Consider the following 27,320-nt stretch of genomic DNA (forward strand, 5'->3'; position numbering starts at 1 on the left):
GTAATTGGTGCTGGGTGATAAACCGGCCCCCTGGGACATTGGGGAGTCGTGGGCTTGTTGGAGCAGGGAGGAGCGAGGAGTAGCGGAGTGGGTTGAGTAACGGGGGTCTGGTGAGGCCTCTTCTAACTCAAGCATTTGGTAATGCGCTAATTAATTTTAAGAGTTTGACATCCCCCTTTCTGGCCCTCACTAGAAACAGATGTTAAGCAGAAGGGGAGAGGAAAGGGGTGGCGGGTGATACAGCGAACACTGCCTAGCGAAACCCAGATATAGATCTCTAGAGCAGCGAAGAAAAGAGAGTGGAGGGTAGTAGAATAGGCCTAACAGAGAGATTGTTTCAAAGGATCTGAGTCACTTTGCCGCCCCCCCCCCCCCCCCCCCCTCCCTGGCAGGTGAAGCGGATGACAGTGCAATTTCACACTTCGCTGAGCAAACGACAGATTCTTCTGTGTTAGCGAGGGAGAGAACAAAACATCCTCCTGAGGAGCGTTGCCCGTGCCCACATGTACAACGCACATGTGTGTGCACAAACACACTAAAGGAAAACGCAACACAATGTCTTCTGCTAACACTGTTAGATTACACCCTGTGAAGATATACAATAGACTATTCCTGCTATGTATGTGTACAATGATGTGTGTGTCACTGAAATGGACATTTGTTACCTAATAAAGGCACAGTGATGATGGTGTGTGGCACATGTGTGTGTGTGTGTGTGTGTGTGTTTGAGGACACATGTCAGCATAAGTGCAGAATAACAGGAGTAAGTTTTTTTTTGCCTAATATATCAGGGGGATCTGGAAGTGATCTGTAGCTCTGACATGAGAAACAGGAGGTGTATGTATGTATGTGTGTGTGTGTGTGTGTGTGTGTGTGTGTGTGTGTGTATGGGGGTATAGATGCATTTAAAGGGGTAAAATGATGGGGGTAAGGGGGGTCCAGAGAGGCCCAGTTGTTGTAACCTCTGACCTTTCGGCACGCTCCAGGGCCTCCCAGAAGCCACTTCAAATTCACCCTGCATGGGAGCCCCCGAGTGCCGCAGGGAGAAAGAGCAACATGGGGGGGAGGGGTAAAGACAAAGCTGTCATCACTGTCACATAGACACATGTACCCTAAAAGCTATCCCCCCCCCCAAAAAAAAGCACACAACTTGTTTCTGCTTGAATTTGTCAGCGATTCCAGCATGTTACTGTGGATAAGTTGCTCCGTACATTCATTCTCACACTGGTCCGATGGACACTGTACTTCATACTGTGTCCTGGGTTTTCCTCACAAACACTATCCTGATCTACATTGTTCAAACTTGTTCCAGTTCTTTATTAAAGTACAAAGCGTGCACTGTTCTCCCCACCGTGCGACATGTGACACTGTCCAATACTCAAATTAATGACAATAATCCGCAACAGGTGACCACACTGAGAAGCTGTTGCCTACAACTCACAGCAGTGTTATCTGTTAAACAATCACTGATCACTAGTGTTGACAACCCCATTGCAAAATGTGATATGTGATAAAATTATGTGCCTTTTGACTCAAAGAAGCTGCACAGCACCATTGTGTAATGACTGACTCCACAGTCAGTTCAGTGGGTTAAAAAAAAGTTAATTCCACCTGAAACACTCCTGCTAGGTATTTTCCCTGAGGTCCTGGCCCTAATCAGTGTCTTTCTCTTTAAAATGATTATTCTCCCTGCTCTAGAACTCTTCTCCTACAGCGCAGATTTCCACACATGTGCACACCTTTACAGAAAAAAAACCCTCATCCAAAACCCGTTCGCTCCTCCTTGCTTCCCTGCAGAGGATTAGACGTCAAACGGCAAACCCCCACTTCACTGTCTTCTCCACTCTCCATTTGCCTTAGCATGTGTGGTCTGATTAGTCAGGCCCCTGTGGTGTAGCTCTGACCCAGGGAGTATGCGGCGCAAGCAAGGCTGTATGGGTGAGTAAGTGGGAGGGAGGAGGACTGGGAGCGGGGTTGGGCGGGGGGGGGTTTGATCGTGGGTTGATGGTGGTGATGTGCCAGCATGAGGAAACATGATATCATCCAGGAGCTGTCAACCTCCAGTGTGAAAGCAGACCCAGAGCACCACTGGTGTGCCAACAACGTCTTGCCCCACTCGATTCCCCAATTCTTTTCATAGCCCTGGGCTATTTTTGATCAATGTAAAAAACACCTGCTAGTTGATGCGAAACTGTCACCAGCCTTGTTTACTGATAGCACACACACAGCTTGTGCAAACATATACGTCGACGTACATAAAGTGCGGCGTGCCCAATATCACCTCGGTACACATAAAGGGAATTCCCTTCCAACTTTAGCCTCCTACAACAGTAGCATGCACTTCCAAGAGACTGAGGGCGGAGGGAGTGTTGCTCATTTACTTTGGCTGTGTCAGCAGGCAGCAGCCACTTTGGCCAGACCGACTCTTCCTGGGTCTCTCTAGGCAAAGGAAGTACAAACAAAGCAAAAACAGCTTCGGAGAGAGAGAGAGATGGAAAAAAGAGAATAAAATAGTGTAAAGTAACTAAGTGAATTTACTTAAGTACTGTACGTAAAAGTGACTTCTCAGCTCACCCTTAGTTTGGGTATAGCTGTACTCTAAACAAATTATTCCACAGTAATCTAGTCAAGAGAGCATATAAAAGTCAGAATTATCTAATAACGTACACATAAAAATGTAACTCTAAAAGGTCATGACATTTTACTTCTACGGATACAATGTTTAATGCAATTGCATGCAAAGGAGTAGTTGTACATTGTAGCGATGTTTTTATTAGGTACATTTACTCAAAAAAACAAAACAAAAACTCGCACCCCTTTATATTCCATATATATATCTACTTGCCTACATTTCAGAAGAAATTACTATGCTTTATTAATTTAACTTCTATGGCTAGATAAAAATTAGTTGGATCTAGCTCCAATTTATTCAGCTATGGCAGCAAAGTGCTGCGTAAACATCGACGCATAATAATTTAATAATGTCCTATAATGTTCACACCAGAGGAGACATTTTATGTGCAGAATGTGGACTCCTGACGCGTTTCTGTCAAGTGGATTTTGAATGCAATATCTTTACTATACTTGTATTTTTAACATTTGTAGGTTGTGGCTTTGTTTTTTTTGTTTTTTAACTTAATGGTTTTTACATTCATCCACCACTGAACTGAAGAAGAAACAGAGGAGGAGAGACCGAAGACGAGAAAGACGGGCTCTGCCAACCACCTACTGCGATCTGTCCCTGTTCATAGTTTCTCTGCACAATTTGAAAAGCACCACGTCTCCAGCCAAAGAGTAAAAACACATGAAGCAGGTCATTACTGTGGGCTGACTAATACAAAAATTGAGCTAGAGTGGAAAAGTAGAAAGGCAATATCTGATTCTAATGATGTTTTCACATTGAAGGTCAGGTCTGGTTTGAGGAACAAACACAGCGAACAAGATTAGAGTTACAAGAAGACACACAAACACAGCGCAAGAGTCAGCAGTGGAGTCAGAGGGGGGAGAAAAGCTTTTAGTCACTTAGTCCTTCATTTCCTGTGAAGGCACACTAAAGAATTCAGCAATGTGCTGCAAATGTTTCACGAACAACTGCCGGCCACATTGGTGATCACAACTGGCAACATTCCCCAACTGGGTTGATGTGGGCTCGGCACTCAACAGATTGAGCTGTGCGAGTCTGTGTGCTCACCATCGCACATGTTCTAACTGTCGCAGCAGTCATCTGCTCGGAGCTCTGTGCGTGCGCGCACACACACACGTACGCACACACAGTGAAATATTGACACAAGCTGCTCGAAGCTCGGCTATTTTGTGCAGCAAAACGCAGGAAAGGCCTCGTCTTTCAATCAGTCAAATCTTGGCCCCTCTGGTTCTGTTTTGGTTAATGCCTTGCTGCTTTGGAGGGCCTGAATGCATAACACGTGCTCAATGTGTGCGCTCATGATAGCGCAATGCTATTTGGATAAAGGCACAGCGTGCTGTTATGCACGCATTACGCTCGTAGGGTCCGGGATTCTGATGAGGCTCTGTGAGATTTTCAGCTTCGATCTCCATATTATCTGGTTCTCTATAAATGCAGGCCCTGGAGAATATCCCAGTGACCTGTAATGACAGACACCATGATTTTTGGAGACAATGAGCCTAACAAATGTTAACAGTGGAGCCCCTCTTGCAGTTGCCCCCTTTTTCAGCCCCTGACCGCCGGGACCATTGTAGCAATTAGTATAATGAATGTGGTTTTGCTGGTAGGTAATCACATACTGTATGGCGCGGCCCCCACTCCCCATATACAGGCACTCAGCTATGAATGCTTTGGTTTCATTACGGTCCTCCCCTCGGGGGGAAAAAAAAAAAAATCCACTCACTCCCACTTGCTTTCCCTCTGTCTTTCTCTTCCTTGCAAGCTCGCCTCCTAACTCCTACACCCTTCCTTTCCGCTCTGTTCAAATCTAAACAAAAGACACATCTGGTCTGTCTCTTACCCCCTTTTCTCCCCTCTTTCTTTCTTTCTCTTTAACTCCCTCCTTTTTCAACAGTTTCTATCAGCATAAGAGCAACACTTTGTTGATGGGAAGATCCGGGTGAAGCAGCTTTGTTAGAGGGTCAACCACTTGACTTAAGACTACTGCTGGTGTCTAACTTGCTGCGAAAGATAACTGCTGTATCCCACAACCTCATGTATACAAACTCCTACCTGATCTGCCACTGTAGAGTTTTCAAAACTGTTGACGTATCCAACCTTAGGTAAGAGAAACAGCACTAGTTCCCACACTTATTTTGACTGATGTACACCAACAGCCTGGAAGATTAACTCAAGTACCCTTTCATTAACACACCACGTGTCACATCCCAGATGTGTTCATACAGTTTGAACTAACCGTAACCTGATGGTGTGTTACAGTGCTATGTAAAAGAAAAAAAAAAAAAACAGGATTACAGCAATATGATTAATTTAAGTGCACTGTCTAGGCTTAAATCACTTTGTTCAAAATGTTCTCAAAATCTCACTATTCCAAAATGTTTATTTATATATTCTTGTATTAATTTAATCTATTGATCTATTGCTTTTAGCCAATTACTTGAACAACATTGAGTCTCTTAGCCCAAACTTTTAGCCAACAGAAACTTTTGCTAACTCGTTTCTATGCAATCTCCTTTGCAACGTATTGTATACACTCAAGCAGCTTTTGATCAGCTCATAATTTCAATTTTCAAATCGGTTAAGCTACACAACAATCACTCCATGTACATCGTGAAATCTGCATAAAACTACACTCTTTAAAATTCCTTTCTGGTAAATTAAACAGTGCAGCAAGCAACTTCAACACTGACTACATCTGTTGAAAGTCTGTCGCAAACAGAAATGGGGGCATGTTACAACTCAAATTTAGAACTATTGATCATCTTCTTAAAAGATAACCACCTTCATCCTTTGTGCCTAGTCAGAGCCCTTGGGAAGTCTCCGGTCTCCACTAAGCGCACTGACACCATTCCACACACACCCACACAGTGTGCAGATAAGGTTTAAAAAAGGCTCTGACATCTGTATGTGTGTGATTGTTTTTCCTCTATGCATGTGCGTAAACACACATTTTTACGTGTCTGTAATAATCTCTATGCATGTGTCTCCCTCTCACACACATACACACACATGCTGAATATCACATCCACTTCAGGGTTTAATTATCAGTCTGCCTGTCCTTTACAACAGGGTCACCATGACTCAAAAACAGCCTCACTTTTGCCCCATGAGAAGTCAAACTAGAACAAAAAGCCTCACATCTGGACCCAAGGTGCTATTGTCAAATGGCAATCTTCTTATTCTTTTTTTATTTTTTTTTTATTTCTTTCTCTCTTTTTCTCACTCTTCACAGCTCCATTTCTCTTGATTTCCCCTCCCTCCCTCGGTTTTTATATAGAAAAACATTCCTGGTGTTCTACTCAGCTCCAGTGAAACCTGGTGCTTATTTTCAGTGCCCTAAATTGATAGCAAATGTGAGGACAGATCCCTCCTCTCGTTCAGTCTTCCCTCCCTCCATTCCTCCACTGGCTCCCCCACCTCCTCCCTTTTTGGCATTAACAATGAGGATACGTGGAACATTTTCGTGACCATATTGAACCCTGGGGTTTTATGTTTTTGAAGGTGTTCTCCTTTATATTCAACTGCATGTGTTTTTGTTGAATTTCTAGGGAAAGAAAGTCTACAGCCTCAGAGTCTCCTTGAGAGCAGGACTGAGTCATAGACTTCTTGTTTTTCAATAAGCCCCCCACTGTATAGTGGAAACCAACCCTGGTTAGCCTCAGCTGTCTTTACCCATAATTCAACAATCCCTGTGTGTTTGTTTTCTCTTTTCGCATCTCTCTCCCCCTTTCACTCACTTTCCCTGACTCTGTAAGTGAAACCCTAACTGCTCCCTTCATTTTGATGCAGCCAACTGAGTTCTGCTGGACCAAAATGCCCTCTATTGTTATGGATGGATGCCGAGGAGAGAAAGCGAGCCTCGTGGATTTTCTCTCTGAGGATGATGCTTAGAATGGTTTTGATTAGAAAACTCAGTCAGCTTCTTATATAGGTTTTGCTTCAAACTGCACACTAGACATGTGGGCGTGGACGAAAGTGTGGCGTATGACATTCTTTTAAGTTAAAATCTTGTTAACTAATAACTGTTACTCGTGCATTTCTTCTCTTTTTCCAGGGTGACAATGCACAAATTAAGCTACTAATCAGATGGAAGATTGTGTAAATCTACATGATGTTTCATTTGATACTGTTTGCACTGACTTATCTTTTATTCAGCCAATTACCTTGCTGCACTACTTTATGTCCTACCTATTACCGCAGCATTACTATAGCCAGGCATAGTTCGCAAATATCAGCCAGTGGTACACATGTCCTTTTTACGCCACATGTTGCCGGCAGCGGAGGTAGTAAAACTCGCATGTTAACCTACATAAGAGTGGCTTGGGGACAAATGGGGTGTGACGCTTTTAGGGTTTCTTATTTGTGCCACCGGGATGTTTCTTCTCCAAAGTGCATCTTATTGCATATATTTATTGTTTGCACAAATGTGTTAGTATAATCACTAAAACCACACTGTGGCACCATTCTATCAGCTTTGTTTCCTTTAAGCAAAGTCATAAGAAGGGATTAACTTCTACACTAAATACACTACCTTACCTATAGCTAATTTATATTAGATAATTTACCATATTGATTGACTGCTATGCTGGCAATTCGCTTTTTTCGTTGATCTACTGTGATTAAGTAGATAAGCTAAATGCACAACACATCTCAATTTCAGAAATAAATGTGTAAAAAAAAACGAAAACAGTAGCTACAAATATAACAAGCAGAAGGCACAGACTTTTAGCCTTATTTAGCTATTTGTTTTGGTTTTCCATCCCACACTGAAGACTGCTGCTGTAGCACTCTGTGCAGATACGCTTCAACATGCTGACAATAAACTATTCACTTTCTTGGAAACCAGTGGGACATTAGTAGACCATGGGCTTGTAATATTATTTTATCTACTAAATGTGTATTTAGACAACTGTTTTCTTGAATATAAGCTATAAGCACTTGGATACTGCCACAATTTCTTATTTCTGCCACAGTTCACTTCATGCAGCTTGTGGTTGCTCCAGGCCTACAGCTAGGGGATGATGGTAGCCTGGCTAGTGGTTGTTGAGCTCTGCATGGATGGAGAGCCAGGCCTGCCTGTTTGTATTGGCCAACTTTCAGCATTCCACATGTCTTCTCTCTGTCTCTCTCTCTGACCTCAGGAGACCCTCCATGCTACTGTAAGTTATACTCACACCAGGAGCACAGATGGATCAGGAAGGAACTATGAAACCCTATTGGTGCACAACTGTGTTCTAAAAGCACATGCAATAAAAAAATATGGTCCATGCTGGAGCTGCCACAAAAACCTTTCCTCTGAAATATGAGTTGATGAGATGTAGGACATTTTAGCATTTCAACTGCAGTGGAAATAAAGCAAAAAAATAATGCTTTACTTTTATATCAGTTTATAACTGAATCCCGCAGTTACGGCAAAAACTGCAGCTCAAACTTAGTTCAACAGTTATTCATGGGTGCAAAATGGGGATTGGAAGATGGAGGTGGCGTGTTGACACTGCCCAGTGGTGGAACATTAAGTAGGCTACAGTGTGTCATTGACCCTTTGAACCTTTCAGTCTAATTGCGAGCAGGGCTAGTCATGGGGCTTCCAAAGCAAATGAAATTAGGAGCTAACAAAGTTAGAGGTGCTAATTACAGCCTCATGCTAGGGAAAGAGGAAGAATCCATCGAACTCCAACCACACCTATATCTGAATACATCTGTTATATTAAAATGCTCTGACCAATAATGACACCCTGTTCAAAGGTCGTTGCTTGTGTAAGCAGATTCTGTCGCTAGTGTAACGGTGTCTCTGTCACCTTGCCCTACTGCTCCACAGTTTTCACCTCGATTGACTTAGCCGGCTGTTTGCATGGGGAATCAAACAGTGTGTGTGATAAGCAGCAGAAAAAGAGGACAAAGATAAAGAGAGAACAAGGCAGGTTAAGAAAAACCCTAATTAGGAGACGGTGCATGCACAAGATTAGAAGGAGGTGAGGAGGTGATTAGGCCAAGTGAAAAGAGGAAAAGGGGTGTTCATAGCCAAATTAAGGAACAAGTAGAGCCTTGGGGCTGATGTAAAGAGGATTTACCTGTTGCTGTCCCGAGGTGGCTCACTCCACTCATTTAGCCTACCCTGCCGCAGGGTCTAAACTCCCAAACATCTTGTTAATTAAGGGAGCAGACATGCAAAACATTCTGACTGTGTGTTTGTGTGTACATGCATACTCATTGGCAACCACAATCTACTTGTACTCTCTCCTCTTTTTTTTTTTATTTCTACCGAATTATCTGACACCATCACTTGAACATCACCATGCCAGGTTCCATAAACACACATTTTTTTTTTATAAGAAAATTTTTAAATGTACTGTAAACTCAGAGTCCGCTTTAATAGGTACACCTGTTCCACTGCTTGTTAACACAAATATCGACGCTAACCCCTAAGATGGGGACTTAGGGGGTCATAACTGTTACATCTTGATGACTCCAAGGTAGAACAGAGGCCTACTCTGGAGGATATAACTGGGTTCCCCAGCCACTTTGAATCACGCTGAAGAAGCTGCTGGGACAAGTAGTGCTGGTGGTGCACTGGGTATTTTCTTGGCACACTTTGGGCCCCTTAGTACTAACTGAGCATTGTTGCCCCAGCCTACCTGAGTGCTATTGCTGCCCATGTCCATCTCTTTATGACCACAGTGTCACCATCTTCGAATGGCTACTTCCAGTAGGATAAACACACCATGTCACAAATCTAAAATCTGCTCAAACTGTTTTTTTTTTTTTAACTTGTCAATAAGTTCAGTGCACTTAAATGGCCTCCAGAGTCACCTCATGTCAATTTGATATCTTTGGGATGTGGTAGAACAGGAGATTTGCATTATGGATGTGCAGCCGACAAGTCTGCAGAAAATGCATAATGCTAAATGTCAATATGAACCAAAATCCCCAAAGTATGTTTCCAGCACCGTGTTGAATCTGTGCCACAAAGAATTACAGCTGATCGTAAGGCAAAGGGGGTTTCAACCCTGTACTAGCAAAGTGTACCTAATAAAGTGGCTGTGAATGTATATGTTACAGTGGCTCTCCAACAGAGGGATCTCTGTACCAGAAACATGAACCCAATCCACTCTTCTTGTAGTGCCTCGCCTAAGGGGTAGGGAGGGGGGTGGCTTGCTATTCATACACTCCGTGTTTTTTTGCGATTTCAGTCATTGGAATAATAAATTATAGTCTAGGATAAACAAATCATAAAAGTCATAAATCCCTAAAGCAAAACAGACATGTGACAGGTGGAGAGGTGGAGGAGCGAAGGCAAGCGGGGAGCACTGTAGCAAATGTCAGAACAGCCTCTTGCTAAACTAACCTTTTTCAATTCACATGTTGCAACACAGATCTCAGCATAGAGACACACACAGGGTAGACTTATTCATCAGGTCAGCAGGATTTTACAAAATACAAAAAAAAACAGCCATTTTCAACCACAATTGACAAAGTTGGGAATCCCTGGAACAGCTCCATCTCCAAGTTTATTCCTCACTGTCTGCTGCCCCCCCCCCCCCCCCCCCCTTCCTCACCAATATCCGCCTTTTGCCCTGGAGATGTGTGTCAGGATGGTTTACACACTAAAAACAAACAGGTTTCCCATTGCGACAGCAAGAGAAATGGATGTGGGTTTGGACAAGGTGGGAGACGACGAAGGAGGGGATGGGATGGAAAGAAGGGGGCAGGAACAGGGTGCAGCTGAGGAAGAGAAAAACTAAAGCAAGGATGGAGAGGGGGGGCGGGGGTGGGGTGGTGTGGGGGGGGGGCACTGTAGAGAAAGAGAGTGAAAGTTGTCATAAAACGACAATAATAAGAGGCCTCAGTGCCACCCAAAGACCACATCAAAGCTTCTCTAATGACAGGCTGTGCAGAACACATGTCAGCTGGGGTAAGGGAGTGTGTTTTTGTGTGTGTGTGTGTGTGTGTGTTCACCCTTGTGTTAGTGCTAAAAGAAATGGCGTAGTTAAGAGTAATATCATTCTCAACATGGACACAGTGCATCTTACATACCAGAAAGCAACACTCAAAAGGCACAGTGTTCACTAGGAGCCTTCAATCAGACTGCGATACAATCCTTACTTACACAGCCAATGTATTGTAGGTACATGTTTACACTGTTGGCGGTACAAACTGTATATCTGTCACAGTGACCCCCTAACCTTTTCTGCATGTAACTTCATTGTTTCAAGACAATGTCAAGCAGCATCATAAGCCAAAAACTGCAGTCACAGCAGCTATTTGTTATGACTACAATTTTGCTTTGGCCAGAGCTCAAAACCATACAGGGTTCAGGAGCTATATTAAAATGTCCATGCTTGCGTTTAATGACTAACTGGCTTTCACTATGTATGCATGTTACCTCACTTCCACAATTATGATAGTCTTAAGTTGGGGAGAAAGAAGCATGAGGGTAGCTGCAGGCTAACCCATATAAACAGGCCAGAGACTGGCCTTTGAGCAGATGTTCTTGCAACACATGTCATTGAGATGTCCTCTGCAGCTGGCATGTATTTTTGGAGCAAGTGGTTCAGCGACAGTAAGACAAAAAGAAACAAACGTTACAAAAAAAAAATGAAAAGAAAGATCTCCGAAAATCTGAGAATTTCCAAAATAAAATGTGAAAAGTTTCGTACGAGTGTGAAAAACAGTGTGTCTAAGACACGGCTGTTTACCAGACCCGAACAATGAAAGCCAGACAGGCCGTAGTGGTGCATTGGAGGGACCTGAGCCCCGGAGAGAAAATCCTGTTCTTTTTCACAAACACCTTGTAGAAAAAAAGAAGCCTGACCACAAAAGAGGCTCTGTGCTCGAGGCTATTTCAGTTAAGAGTTCTAGCCAGGACAGTTCCACCGAGAGCACAAGCGAGATGGAAAAGGAGAAAGAGAATAGTTAACAACTTCCATGAATCAGTATGGGGGTCGAATGTGTGCAATTTGGCTCTGTTTGTTTTGCATTAGGATATAAAATATGCAGGGATTACGTCATCACACATCTAAAGCCCAATGAAAGGGAGATGGGTGAGAGTTTTCTGAAGGGGGGGGGGGGGGGGGCTCGGCGACCACAGCTTTTTTGCAAGTTGGATTTTTGGTGGTAACAAATCAAATGTATCTTACTGGGATGACAGCTTCAGCAAAGCACTGAGAAAAAGAGACGTGAGCCCATAAGAAAAACACTGCAGTGCCAAAACTTCAGACTCAATCAACATCAGTCAACTGCTAGAGCAAACTTTGGCATGGAGATGTGCAGCAACCTTCTTGGTTAACACATGGTCTTGTTATCTGGGTTAACAAATGCATCGGTCACGTTTTGTTATATTACCCCCATACATATGTAAGACCCTGAGTAAAGACCATCTTTTAGTGATAATGCCATTTTATGAGCTTTGCCTTTCATTTGGGTCATGATAGAGCCTGCAATTCTTTTCCTGTTAGAAAGTGTTACTTTACTTGGTTTACATGATACAGAAGTCATTGTTAGGTGGATTTAGCCCATAATTTCTTACATTTTCTTTTGACTGGAAGTTGTTTATGTTTTTACCTTGAACGTGTAGTAATCTGCAGGTCAATACTGTCTGGGCCATGTTTTTCTTTTCAGTCTAAAACTATCCAGCAAGTTTTCCGTAACACTGTGGATGGATCAGTCTGTCCAAGCCATGGTTAAAAGTTCACATATAAATTGCCTTTAAGTTTTCTTAAACGTTTAGCAATTTCAACTAGGACAACTTCTTGACCATTACCTTTAGCTACTGCAACAAGTCATCCATAGCACTTATGATTTACTTTAGCTATTCTTCTGCCAACTTGATTACTACTTTTCATGCCTTTTCAAAACATGAAACTACACCACAATGTTTTCGCGGAACGTGCAGCACCAGGTAACTGTAGATGTATCGCTGGGAACAAGCTACCTGTAGTGTAAGACCAGTACGGCTCTTCTAATGGAACAGAGCGCAGTTCCGTTTTGAAAGGCAATGCTGACATAATGAACGTGACATCGGTCATCCAGGGTGAATACTGACAGCATTTTCTTGGAAGATTTTATAAATACTGGCAACACTGGAATTTGCTGAAAGACAAGCAGCAGTTCTCTGTTTAAGCCATCTTTAGTTTACCGGGATAATCATGCTCTTATCATAAGGATTTCCCTATGTAGCTGCCAGAATTGTGTAGTTTGAATCCATGCCCAGAGACAAAATCTTTCAGTCTATCAGACGGGGGAAACAAATCTAGGCATGTATCAAAACCAGAAAGCCTTGGCCTTGGGGTAATCACATTAGCTTGTGTGTTCAGGTCCTGGTGGACCTAAGGAAAAGGACCCTGGATCGAGACCATTCCTGCTGCCTTTTGGTGTAAACGGCATCTCGTTAGGGTCAGTTTTACAGCCAAGCCAGAAGGAAAGTAAACTCAAATGAGAGGAACAGAAACAACAATAAAAGGGAGGCAGAACAAAAAAAAAAAAAAAAAAGAGAGAGTGAGAGAGAAAGCAGGGATCTGAGATGCTCTCTGGGCCAAAACCACAGATAAAAATCTACCCGCAGAATGAAGGCCAGATTGCTCTAATTCACTATCATCTTAAGCCCTTTTTTTTTTTCCTCTGCGTAGTGAGAGAGCGAGAATCAGACGGAGAGAGTGGCTGAGACTCTTATCCTCCTGCCTTCTTGTCCAGTCTTCCCACACCCACTCCTCTGCTCCATTCAGATTTACTGCCCTTAAATTGTTTGCCCTCTGCTTTTAATGGCCATCTCTAGATCATCAGCTCTTAAAATAAACTCTGAGGCTTGGATTACCTTCTCCTTCACCATTCCACTGAAGCAGAACACACTTGTAGGGGTGGTGGCTCTTTTGGTCTTTACATTAATTCTCTGCGTGTGCTCCCCTGTATGTTTGGGTTGCTAGGGGAGAGCCCCGCATTAAAGCTGAGCAGCAGAAGAATGGAAACTCAAGTAGGGCTCAGGCACAGGGTGGTCTGCACCTAATAATACCACCAATCAAATGTTACCGCACAAAGGGCAAATAACAGTAGATCAGCTCTACTGCTGCTGCTGCTGAAAGGATACTAGAGACAATAAAAATACCAACTAATGGGTGTAATTACAATTTTTGGTCACAAAAAAACAAAGTTTAAAATCATTTGCAGATCATTTCTGAGCGGATGAAGATTTTAATAAAATTTCAAGAAACGGTCTCATATGGTTTTATAATTTCCTACTTCTGCCGTGACATATTGCATCCCAGTCAAAGACCAGCGAGGGGGCACCCAGTTGGGGCCTGGTTTACCTCCTCTTCTACCCATGCGCACCCCACAGTCTAATCCCAGGTTCCACGCCTGTCACAGGACAGCTGGGTTATATCAGTGCACATAAATTTTGGCTTGCAAATGCAATTGTTTCCCTTCATATGTACAAGCAAGGCCCACGGGCATCAGGTGTGAAGGTGAGGGGGGGGGGGGGGGGGTTCAGGTGGTGGGTGAATCTAGAGAGGACACTCATATGCTCAGCTGCAGACAGCGTTTGTTGTAAGTTGGCCTGCTTCTCCGGCACACATGAGCATATTGCTCAGAGGCACACGCACACACATGCTCTCTCACACATAGTGCATACACAAACAACACCTAAAAAAAAAAAAAAAAAACACACACTTCACACACTTCACTTCTATGGACGGCAAGAGAGCCACTTGGGATGTAGGTTTAATCTTTGAAAGACGAAGACTCGTGTTTCTCAGTGATAATTTAGTTGGCCAGCTTACTCACAATGCTTGTATTAGCTGATGATACAGACTATGTGTACAGGACTTTATGTTTGGTGTCTAGGCTCTGACCTCGTAACTCCCCATCGTTATAACTTGAGGACAGCACACAGACACACTGGGGGAGTAACAGCAATAAATCACTTTTTAAACAGTCAGAGGTTAAGAGTGGATGCATGGCTGAAGAAGCATCGGATAATGGAGAAATACACCTAGATGAGCTTTGTGGTTTGCACAGATCACAAATGTGAGTCACCATCATCTGTTTGGGACCCTCTTTAACAGCCCATTGTTTTATTAGCTGTATAGTTCATGACAGCCTCTAATCTTATGGCAAAATAAAGGAACTTTTGGCACAATCCCACCAGCTGTTAAGGTGCACAGATGTGGGGAAACAAGAAGATCGTAATACAGTGATACAGATTGTAGAACAGAACTATATTGTAGAGCACAGACTACTCTGTGCTTTTAACAGACCCTGAAGGCTGAAACACATTGGTCATATAACAATAAAGTTTTTCTAAAGTGATGCTGGCAGTTGGATGTTTTTAGCTTCTAATTTTATGACAGTTTCTTACAAATTATTTTGATGCTTTTCAGAAGTCCACCACAGAACAGTATGATTGGAGTCTTGTTATAAAATGAAACATTTGCTAATATGATAGAATTTCCTGGTTTTAAACCAATTTCCATATTTGTTAACCTTAAAATCAAAACTCCACTGTGTGTGGCAAAAGGAAATGTCACTAGTTTTGTAAATAAGGTTTTAATAAAGCTGTTTAGAGGAAACAATGGTGTTAATTTAATTGTGCAATTACTTTCACATATACACAGCAGCACCAGCAGAATCTAAAACGCAGAGAAGGCCAAACAAAACAAGGGTTAAAGTCATTTCGCTTTCCTGCAGAGGGGTTTTTGACATCACAGGCTCCCCTGCTTTGTTAGTTATAGATTATATCTGAGCTGCCATCTCTGAGGACATCTAAAGCTTCATAGGGAATAAAACTCGCTCATGGAAGCCCCCCCCCCCGTACCTCACTAAGTCTAGCAAAACGTGTGAATAACATTAAGGGGAAAATCTGCTCTAAAATTACAGTTTGACATTTTCATATGTCTCACTTGGTCCACATCCAGTGATAAGTGTTTCAAATTTCCAGAAATTGTATATCACAATGCCAAGAAAATTTAATATCCTTCTTACTCAGAGGAATACAAATGATTCCTCCGAATCAGAAAGCAGGCTCAGACTGTACAACCTATAATGTTTACGTAAGTGTGTAGCAGCTACCTGTACACGAAGTTACTCTGATCACGCACAATCCCGCGTTTTCTATAGACGCCTGCTTATTCATGTGTCTGAGTGTGGCAATGCCCTCTATAGAGCGAAAGTGATCTGAGTGGATTCCTCTGGCAGAGCTCTGTCCTCTGGTTGCCCACACAGTGGGCTGGAGTGCCACAGAAACAGCCCAGCACAGCACGGCCACTGACTGTGCCAACCAGGCCAGTCAGTGACACTCCTTGGATATCACCCAGGAAAGGTACACTGAGAAAAGGGGAACCTGCCGCCATGGCAACTCTATTCATCTGTCCTTCTGGATAAGTATGCAATGCACACAAGAAAGGCCATTTACGCAATAAAGCATCGGTTACACACTGCTTTAAATTGAACTTTTTTTCAAGTCGTAAACATTTAAAAAGTACAAAACAAAAAAAAATAAAAATAATACTGGACATGTGTTATTGTGATGAATGCATTTAAACAATGTAATTTCATAAACTTCTTCTCCTTTCATCTCCTTCATAGTTTCATTGCTCACCGGGGAGAGAGGAAGAAACTGTGTTGTTTTCCTATCTTCTATGAAATTTATTCACTGAAGCTGCCAATAAGAATTCAAATGAGTCTGAAATTATAGACGAGAGAGTTGAGCGCTGACAGTTGACGGGTATAATGAGAATGTTACCATCCAAAATGATGCCTGTGAAATGGAGATGGCTGTCCATAAAAAAAGCAAACAGACGGAGAAAGTGAACGTGTCAGGTGATTTGGTGATTTTTTTATATATATATATATATATATATATATATATATATATATATATATATATATATATATATATATATATATATATATATATATATATATATATATATATATATATATATATATATATATATATATATATATATACACAAACACACACACATGTATATGTTACACAAATAAATATACACAAACACATATATATATTTTTTTTTTTGAGCAGGAGACTGAAGCTGGATTGTTTTGGATTGAGTCTTCAAGGACTCTTAATATTACTATTAAAACTATTACACCAAAATATGAGACTGAGAAAAGTGAAGGTACGTTGCTGTAAAAGTCCTAAATTAACTGTAAAAGACAGTAAAAAGTAGCAATTTTATCTTACACAACCATGAAATTCTGCACTGACAGAAAAACGATAGATATTTTCAAAAAGCTACAGAAAACAGTATCACATTGTCAAATGTAAAGGGAAATCTTAACTGCAAACTTGGGAGCTCGGAAAAAAAAAAAAGAAAAACAGGAAAAAACAGGAAACACAGTCCTCTTTATTCTCTCTAGCGGCTTGTTCAATGTGTAAATCCCTCTCTTCATTTCTTTGTCCCCGTCTGAGCCTCACACTCGCTGTTCAGCTGCTCAGACATGTTGAGTTTATTTATTTATCCATTTCCCCATTAATTACAGCATTTGCACTGACAAACACGGAAGTAGTCGCATTAGCGCCTGGTTTACACCCACCTTCCCCTGACTATCGGCTCTCGAAATGCACAAGTTGGGAGAAAGAAACAAGCGCTGCGTTTTTACAGTAAGTGGTGATAATGGAAGAAGAGACACCCAGGTGCAACTGCAGCCGCGCAGAAACACTTGCCAGTATTTCTGAACTCGTGACACCGACTTATCCAAACAAATCAGAGACACAAATTAATTAAAACAAGTTGGTGTCAGTAAGAACTGCAAGTTTAGAGAGCCAGAGAAGCTCAATTGGCCACTGAAAGGAAGAGAAAATAACGCAAAAGGAGGGACAAATATGGCGTGTACCTTACAGTCAGTAGCTGTGTTCCATACTGTGCTCAACACTGGGAACAGGACCCCCCACCCCCGTGACCCTATATATTCACTCTGTTATTTCAGAGAACAAAAGCGAGGCTCTTGAAGCCATGGGTGGATCTATGAAAGGAAGAAAGGAGTCCTGCTCCTGGTCCTGGCTGAATAGGGGCCTTTCACACTTAGAGAGGCCTGTTTACTCTCCCTCAATAATGGCTCTAATTTTCTGATCATTATTCAGTAATTCCATCCACACCCAGCGGTTAACGCTTTCTACCATCACTCAAGGCACCATGTTCTCGTCTCCGGCGGGGCCCCCAGGTCTCTGTCCTCAATGATGTACGAGGCATGTTCCTTAATTCAGTCTTTAATCATGACTACCTTTTCCTGCTCTGCCCATGAAGACACCTGAAGACATTTAGCAAATGTCCAAAAATATATATACACAAGAAGAATCTTTGCATTGAAGGAGAAATCATTCGACACTGTGAATCTGCCAGGATTTTCTTCCCCACATGTGGAATCATTCTGTCCTCTGATTGGAGAGGAGCCGCACTTTATCCTCCATTTTGTTTTGGACCTGAATCCATAGCAGCACCATCACACTGAGTAACAATATTCGCTCTGCTAAAAGCTGGTGGAAAATATTATGAAGGTAGGGGGAAAAAGCAAAAAAAAAAAAAGACCTGGAAACACGATAGCCATTTTATTCAACGTGCCGACATCTCCACAAAATAAAAGCTAAGCTTTAGTGTTGTGAAGCTCGCTTTTCCCTGGCAACCCGCTGTGAGAAAGCATCCATAGGAGTGGTGGTAGGAGCGTAAGGGGACGCGCAGAGGGGAAGAAGTGTTAAGCGAAAAACAAGGATATGGGGGGAAAAATGTTAAAATGAGAGCAAAAGAAAAGGATCAGAAAGAGAGAAGTTGGCAGAGACTGTGTGTCGGTTTGAAAAGCTGGCACCTTCTAAACAGAGCTGCAGCTTTGGGTGCCAAATGCTGCCAACCAGCCCCACTAGCCTGAATATCTGCCCTCCCTCTCTCTTTGTTTTCAGCGTGGCATTTTACATCATCTTTATTCTACGCCTTTCTTTTTTACTTTATATCAGTGCGCTATATCATCCGATCAGCAGCGACTGACGTTTATTAGCATTAAATAAGCAAACAAATAAGGCTGAGGGAAAATTCAAAGGGAGATATTCATTCATTATTAGTGTTCATTAGAAAGGTTTTATTTCGGTGATTTTATTCAAGAGGATTTTTGCTTGTGCATAATTCCTCATTTTTAACTACGAGACCCTTTTAAATAAAAATCTACACAGAGACGGCGCTGCGGTGCTCCAGTCCCATTTTCCGTACCGACAGAGATGTCCCGATTACAGGGTAGTCTCCCTGTGCTCTGCTCCACTGGACCGAGGGGACAAGGCACAAGGCGCACTGATCGGAATCTGGCCCAGCCCAGAAAAAAGGACGCTCTCGCCCCTCTACCCCTCTCCTGCGTTGTCTCCACCTGACTATCCTCTCCTCCTGGTCTTTGCCCCTCGGCTCAAGCCACCCCTCCTGTGTGGGTATACGTATGTTTTTAGGAGACAGACAGATTTTGTGCCTGGCGCCTGTACAGAGAAAGAGGACTGGTCATGCAAATTCACACACTGAAATGAGTTGGAGAACAGGACCCCCTACCAATAATACGCAGAGAAACTAGGGGGAAACTGTGGATATTACATATTCCTGTTCTTTTAAAAAAGGAGAAAATCCATTCAAAAACACACTGGAGTGAACACAGTTGTTCCACAGATAAAATGCATTTTATTGTTTACTTTGTAGTCATTAGCAGGGATTTGTGTGTAATTTATGTGTATTTAAAAAAAAACGTTTTAATAAGAAAAACAAGAAGAAGAATAAAAAGTGAACGGAGTGAAGATGCTTACTTGACACCGTAACATTTATTTATTAACCTTAATTACGCAAATAATTAAAAATCACTGTACAGTGAAATTAGGAAATAAAGCTAATCCATGTTGCCCACAATTGGCATTTTCTGCTACAAGGACTTTATTTCTATTTGCAAAGCTAAGACCTGACCTTTGTTTCAAAATTAGACTTAATTCAATCATATACTCAGTCTTTTGTGTATCTCTCCCAGTATTATTCACTAAACTGGATAATTACAGCGAATATGAAGCAGGTTGGCCTGATACCAAGCCCATACAACTGCTCAGTTGTCGGACCTATAGAGTGAACAAAATTTGTGAGAGATCGGTTAAAGCAGGTCAAAGCATCGGGCAGAGCGTCAGTGCAACGGTTTTGCGTCTTTTCACTGATTTGTTTAGAAGCTTGATCCTCCTGGAATAATCTGTTTACCAGCAATTCCTTACACTGCGCACACACTGTTCCTCTCTCTCTCTTTCTACGACACACACACACACAAATGCAACAACACCAGCCGCAAAAGGCAACTAGAAAAACGAAGGGCTCTGAAAACAGGCCCAGCCAGGGCTCCTAGAGGCCCCTACGCCTCGGTGCATATTAAAACACCACAGTGTCACTGACGCTGTCCCATCGTGACGGGGGTCGCACCAAAGCTCAAACTTTATTGGGCACATTATTTCACATGACAAGAAAGTTTCCGTTAAAAGTGTCGGACCAGCAGTGTTTTTCACACCAGATGAATGTGGCTCCCTCGGCGCCGACACTCTCTATTTCTCTGTCGGCCCAGGCTACGGACCGGTGCCAGAATACTGGAGCACAATTCTGCTCTCCGTCCAGAAATCTCTGCTCTGCACATGCACACTTATCCGAAAAGAAGACATTTTTTTTCCCCTTTGATCATTATGATTCCCTCTTTTTCTTCTTCTGCAAACACTCAGCGATTGCCAGACAACACAACTAGACATAGAGGAGCATTACTGCTATAAGCTTATAATAATTCTATGCATTTTCGTTTACCATGTCTTAAACACACACACACACACACACACACAGTATGTTGTGGTAGAGAGAAAGGAAAGAAAATCCCACCCTGTTCTGTTTGGTCTCTTCTTCATTGTGTAACCGCATCTGATAATGTTACCTCCTTTTGAAGCTCAGGATATTGGGCAAAGCAGATAAGATGTGTTTGATGGATTAGCATGGCGTGAACGCGTTAAGTCTCTCAGTCTGGCCGACGGTCTCCCTGTCGATCCCTCTCTTTGTTTCGCCTCTATTAAAAGATATTCTCTTGGCCATCTGTAACATTGGGACTACACATAGAGACACACCGATGGGTAAATGAACATCTTAAGTTCACAGTTGCACCATAACAACATGGAGATATGGTGTAGTCTGGCACATATACACAGAGAGGCAAACACACACAGTTGGCTTTGGGACCTGGCCCAGGCATCTCTCTGGTGCGCCTGTCTCCAGCACAGAGAGCAGATATAGAGGCTACACTCTCAGAAACATCTTTTTATCATAACGGCACATGTAATGAAAGCCGTATGAGACTGGTCATGCTCCAAACATGACTAATGTTTGAACTGCACGGCTTCGTCAGACTGACAAATATGGAACACGTCGCTTAAAAAACATGACCTGATCCAGGGTGTCTAGGTGGAGTGCAGCCCAAAGCACCAACCTGGTGAGCCCGTATTTGCTTTCAACATCTGTGTGATCAAAGAGAAGATCAGACCCCCCCCCCCCCCCTCCCCTTTCTCCCTATACCTCTCACTTCCTGCACATCCATGAGCTATTATTATGATAATAATCCTAATCAGATGCAACGAAACCAGTGAAAAGACAATCAAGCACTTTTGGGGTCAGCTAAAATCAGTCTGCGACAGTTGTATGGTACAACTGTGCCCGTATGTAGTGCTCATATTGTGGGGACCAAAACCTGTTGCTCACATTTAGGGGACAAGTCCTTATATTGGGGACGACCTGCAAATAATAGAAATTTAGAGTGATGAATAAGGTTGAGATGAATAAGCAATGAGGGCTGAAAACAAAAGTGTGTGTGTGTGTGTCTGTGTTTAGCCAGGTATATGTCATTAGAAAATGATCCAACTCTTTTTGGTAGTGAAACCTTGGTTTGCAGCTGCAGAGCAGAAGTGCAGATCTGAGTACAGCAGCTTTGATCTGCCCCAGCTCTCACTGCCCTGCCTGGAAGGGCCGAAATCTATAATTGGACAAAAGCTGAGAAACATAGCGTACTGTAGTGAAGCAGAAACAGAGGAGGGGGGGTTAGTGTGTGTATCTCCTGTTCTGTCAATCACACTGCTTGAAAGCAAAGCCCCCTCCCCTCAGCTGGCGACAGTGACATGAGTGGGACAAGAGAACTGAAACACCGCGGTGGGGACAGGCGGGTGAGGCGGCTGTGGTCCAATCATCAGGCCTGGCAACTGATAGCTTCCGCAAGATACAGACACCCTGGAATGAGGAGCTAAGAATAAAACTGTAACGCTGCCACCCCAAAGGTTAGGATAAAGCCACTGTCTGTCCTCTGTAAACTCTGGTTAACCCCAGCCTGCCTCCTGCAAAACAGAGTCATTTGAGCCCAGAAAGGTGCATGTTTTGTAATTTTGTTATTTCCCAATGTTCTGTGTCTCATTCTAGTCGTATGTGCAAGGTGCTGCACAGATGGCTTTTGAGATTGCTGTGAAAAAGCTGAGCAGGGTCAGAATAGGAAACATTCTCCCTCCCACAGCAGAGGACTTGCGCCTTGCAAATGCTTTCAGCTTATTTTTTCTTTTAGACACAAGCCCAAGCAAGAAAAAGCTAATATAATTTGTGTAAAGCTTTTCAATTAAATAAAAGACACAGCCAATAAATGCAATGGTTTGCTCTCCGAGCAATTACATCTGAAACAGATTTATATAACACTGCTCGTGTATATACAAAAGGAAATTCAAATGCGATGTGATGCACAGACACCAGAAAGATGAAGCCTAGCTCAGCGTATGTACGGGGGTGAGTGGCTGCTGGATTCTGGCACCATGTGAAAAAGAGAGGCTTTACTCCGAGGGGCACCAGGCTGCGCTGGGAGCTAATCTGAGCTGTGGTTCGCCACAGCGCATTGTTGAACAGGAAGAGGCGCTCACGGAGGCCCTGCAAACTCAAGCAGAGTTACACACTGGGCTGAAAGGAGCCTGGCATGGGGTACTGTGTCACAGAGGAACGTTGCACCTCCCTGCCAAAGAGAAGAATTAAGGCCCTGTAACTGTATGCCAGTGTGTGGTACGAAAACCCAGGATAATAATAAAGGGCAGAAAAAGGGACTGTAATGGATGTGTGTGTGTGTGTGTGTGTGTGTGTGTGTGTGTGTGTGTGTGTGTGCGCGTGTGTCCGTTAATCCGTGTTTACACCTGACTCCTGTAAACACAGGTTACTTGACTGTTACTCTAAAGTAGTGATAAAAAGGCAAAAAATATATTTGTACATTATCACAAATTACACAAACTAAAACTGAGAGCTCACTCTATTTAAAGTACTGACAATCTAAGTGGGTTTTAAATTTGAATATATTTAACTAAATGATACTAATAAGATAAAAGGACATACATATAAAAGACTGCACATGTCGAGCATCTACATCTATGTAATATAAACTTTTGTTCTTTTTAAATTGTCATTTGACAATTTGTTTTGAATTTTTAAACAGACAACATCTTACAGATCAAGAAAAAGACTAATGTGAAGATGGAGCAGTCAAAAGTAGATTATAAATAAAGTTCTATTGAACTGAATTATTAAATATGAGTAATATGATATTTTAATTTCTTCAATTGACTAACGTAATCTAATGTTCTTGTTTTATATAAGAAGTATTTTTGTGCGCAAGAAAAAACAAATATAGAACGTATAAACATGTATTGCTATTTAGGTACACAAAAAAATTATTCCTGCTAAAATTAAAAAAGAAATTAGAAAAAATGTAAAGATGCTTTTTATCCAGCGAGATGCTATAACAGTAAAATCTAACAAAGTGAATATTCACAGAAGAATGCATGTGGGTTTGGACACACATATTTTCACCATTTCTATTTTAACTTCATGGTCAGAGCAGGAAACGTGCCGAATATGGAAAAATCAAACATCTCAGACACAAACAGAGGAAGAGCTAAGAAGAAAAGTTCCAACTTGTGTGTGTGATCAGTAGAATCAGATGAATTACGAACAGCAGCTTGGGTGTTTTGAGGGAGAGCTTCTGTGTGTGCCAGAGTGTGTGTCCACTTTCCAAGCGTGATAGTGTAAGATGTGTGTGTGTGTGTGTGTGTGAGTGTGTGTTCTCTGCGTTCAGTGGTGTTAGGCTGAGGCTGCAGACAGGCTGACTCTTCCTGCCTCCTAAACTACCTGGGACTGGGCCAGCTGTCACTGCACTCACTGCACCCCCCCCCCCCCACACACACACAAACACACACACACACACACAGCTAGTGATACACACCAATATAACAATTACACACACATGAATTACAGACACATGACAAGCTGCCTCACACACACGCACACAGACGCATGCACACACATGGAGATAAACAGGTCTGCAGATGCTTTTGTTTACAGATGGCACTGCAAAACATGCACATTTGGATTTAGGCAAATTTGCACACAAATACTTGAACAAATGTACCAATGCAAACATATCTCTAGGTAAACACAGCTTTTAAGCCTGACTGTCAAATTCTCGGAATCTTTTAACCAGACAGAAACGTTCACATGGAGGTCAATTTTTGACAATCAGACTATACAGACTGTACCTTTAAATGTCAAGATGGGGTCGTTATCTCAGTCCTGACTGTGTTTATCAAAGGCTGGCACTGGATCAGCTTTGTACACAGTGAACAGCAGGGTCTAATCTGTGACTGACATGACAAAGTATGTGTGACACTTCATGCATTGACCTGTGTGTGTGTGTGTGTGTGTGTGTGTGTGTGTGTGTGTGTGTGTGTGTGTGTGTGTGTGTGTGTGTGTGTGTGCGCACGCGTGTAAAAAAGGCCGCAGGAACAAAAAGGAAAAAAAAGCTCAGTAGATGATCTGTGTTTGTTGGTTAAACAGACAACAGCAGTAAATCCGGCCACATACCTGGTGTGTGGACGAAGTAGGCCAGGTAGAGGTCCAGCTCCTTGACCGTCACTCCAATGTGATGTGGCTGGACACACAGGCCGTGGTTGGAGCACTGAGGCGACTTGACCAGCCGCTCCCCATCCGTGCTCTCCAGGGGGCTGCCCTTGAAGAGGATGACCATCACCAGGTCCAGCCGCCACACCTTGTCGGCCTGGCGGAGGCAGTCGATGCGGCGGATCTTGCCCTTCTGGTCAGGGTTGGACAGCACGCAGCAGGGGGGCTTCTTTCCCGTGATGGTGAGCACAAAGTCCTCGCGGAACTCAGGCCGGATGTCCTTGCGGAGCTTGGCCAGCAGGCGCGAGGCCCACTTCTGCTTGATCTCTGGCTTCTCCCCCAGCAGTTCGTCCTTCACTGCGCGCTCCTCGTCCTTGGTCATCCTCTTTTCATGCTTCTTGAAGTACTTGCGCTTACGGGCCTGCAGGTTAAACCAGGTGTAGGAGAAGGCACGGACATGGGGGAGGAGGGCCTCGATGAAAGGATGAAATTCATCCTGAAGAGAGAAATACCACATTTGTGTTAGCTTTGACACGGAGACAACAAATCATTAAGTGGTAAAACATTTAGAGAATTTCCAAAAGGGTGATAACAATAAGTGTAAGAGTTTAGTTATTCTATTGAAAATATATTTTTTTTGACAGGGTTTAGTAAAATATTTAAATTCCAAAAAGCACACAGACAATTAAATAAGCATTTCTATATAACATAATAAAGCTTTTAAAATGATTACTGTTCAGGTAAAATAAACATGCAGTAATAAACAGAAATAAAGTCATCTTAATATTCAAATGAAGTGCAAATAAATAAACAATAAATCAATGAATTCAAATCCAAAAGCAACTGAAAAGCTGAGCCAAGTTGTGCTCCCGTGTTTCTGCGATAAAAGAAGTTATTCTGCTGTACCATAATACCTTCACTACATATCTCTGGGCAACAAAGCCGAGATCTCGCCACAGCGTTCCTGTGCCAGGGTTGCCACACACCGGTCGCTCACCACCGCCAAGCTTTGCTGCCACAAGACCACTGTTGAAATGTGCTGCTAAAAGATCAGCCATACCATTTCCTATCTCTGCTACCGTGCAAAGGGAGCTCCAACCAGACTCACATTTCCACAACAAACTGAAAGCAGACAGAAATCACCACAGAAAACCACACTGCTAGAGGAAGACAGACGGCCTGGTAGTTACCATTTTGCACTCTCATCATAAATTTGGCACAGCGTTTAAAGTGAAAAAAAAAAAAAAAAAAAAAAAATTCTCCTGCACCAGTTTTTTTTTCCTCCCGCGCTCCCCAATGTAAAGCAAGTGCTGGTTTGGCAGGGTGTGGAGAATTAGCGGATGAGAAGAGAAAAAAATTTAAAAAAAAAAAAAAAAAAAAAGAACTTGGGGGGTATTAAAAAAAATAATTAGCAGAATGTTGCTCACTAAAAACAGTGGGCCAAAGTTTAAAAAACCAAAACAAACTCCCCCAATATTTTTAGTTGACTGCAGTAGGACCACAGCCAGCAGCTTATTAGACAAAAGCACAAAAACAACTAAAATGACAGATAAAAACTTGTAGCAAGGTAAAAATAGAAATGTTAACAGTAATGTACTGTGCTCGAACCAAAAAAAAAAAAAAAAACGGGGATAGATGCACTCAAAATAAACAGTCCTTTGTGCTTTTCAAAAAATTAAAAAATGAACCTTGAAAAAAAATCCTTGGCAAAGTATAATTAGTAGTGGTGTCTGTTCTGATCCCTGGGCCCGGCGCAAGACACACACACTCACACACACACTCTCACTCACTCACTCACTCACTCACTCACTCACACACACACACACACACACACACAGAGATGGGGGGGCCAGGGAGAGCAGAGCACAGAATAGGGAAGAAAAAAAAAATAGAGAGCCGAATCAATGTTGGACGAGCGCATACGACCGCTGGCAAAGCCGAGTGCTGCTTCTTTTTTCCCCCTTTTCTCTCCAACTCTCTCTCTCTCTCTTTCTGTTTCTCACTCGCCGTCTCTCGTCCTCTCCGCGTTCTTTCCCTAACCATTGCTTGAGCCTTTGCCAACACGAGTAGGGCCCACCTATTTGGCAACAAGATGCCTGTAGCCCAGCCAATGCGTTAGCTTCAAGAGCTGAAAGGGAGGGAAAAAGAGAAAGAGGAGAGGGTGGGGGAGGAGGAGGAGGAGGGGGGTGTAGTGGCAATGAGAGGGAGAGAGCACGCAGGAGAGACAGAGTGTGTAAGGGAGAAAGAGAGAGAGAGAGAGAGAGAGAGAGGGAGCAGGTGGGAGTGTAAGAGAGAGCGCACAGCCTTGTCCTACGCCGCACAATTTGCCAAATCGACAAGTTCCACTCTGACACAGAGGCAAAGTTCAGGGGAGCAAGTCTTCTCCTGCACCAATCTCCGCAGCCTTCAGCCTGCCTCCATCTTTACTATGGCTGCCATCACCTCATCTCCCTTACACCCCCCCCCAAACACACACACACACACACACACACAGACCCCCCCCCCCCCCTGCCCTTCTCTCTCTCTCTGCTTGCATAATGCCACCTTGGCAGAGGATGGCAAAGAGAGGACACACAGCTTCAGAATCCCTCCAGACCCCACCACCGGCAGCTGCTCATGGGTTTACCACAGCAAACAAAGAGGGAGAAACAAACCCAGGCAGCCACACTCCTCTGAATGCACACACAGACACAAATGGATGACGAGATGATTTAGAGGCACAA

At 42.9% G+C, this 27,320-nt stretch overlaps 1 protein-coding gene across 17 annotated transcripts in view; it reads right to left on the minus strand.

The window, feature by feature from the left end:
• nfixb (nuclear factor I/Xb) overlaps positions 1-27,320 on the minus strand; it is a 132,935-nt gene that overhangs the window by 68,606 nt on the left and 37,009 nt on the right. For 7 of the 17 annotated variants that reach the window (XM_067476920.1, XM_067476918.1, XM_067476930.1 and 4 more), the window contains one exon: positions 24,562-25,093. In XM_067476920.1, coding sequence (XP_067333021.1) covers positions 24,562-25,093 — 532 coding nt within the window. Of the gene's footprint in view, positions 1-24,561; positions 25,094-25,511; positions 25,681-25,787; positions 25,931-27,320 lie in introns of those variants that run through there. The other 10 variants (XM_067476925.1, XM_067476927.1, XM_067476933.1 and 7 more) reach the window with 8 other exon arrangements.

This window comes from Channa argus, chromosome 15, assembly GCF_033026475.1.
Source record: "Channa argus isolate prfri chromosome 15, Channa argus male v1.0, whole genome shotgun sequence".
NCBI classification, from domain to species: domain Eukaryota; kingdom Metazoa; phylum Chordata; class Actinopteri; order Anabantiformes; family Channidae; genus Channa; species Channa argus.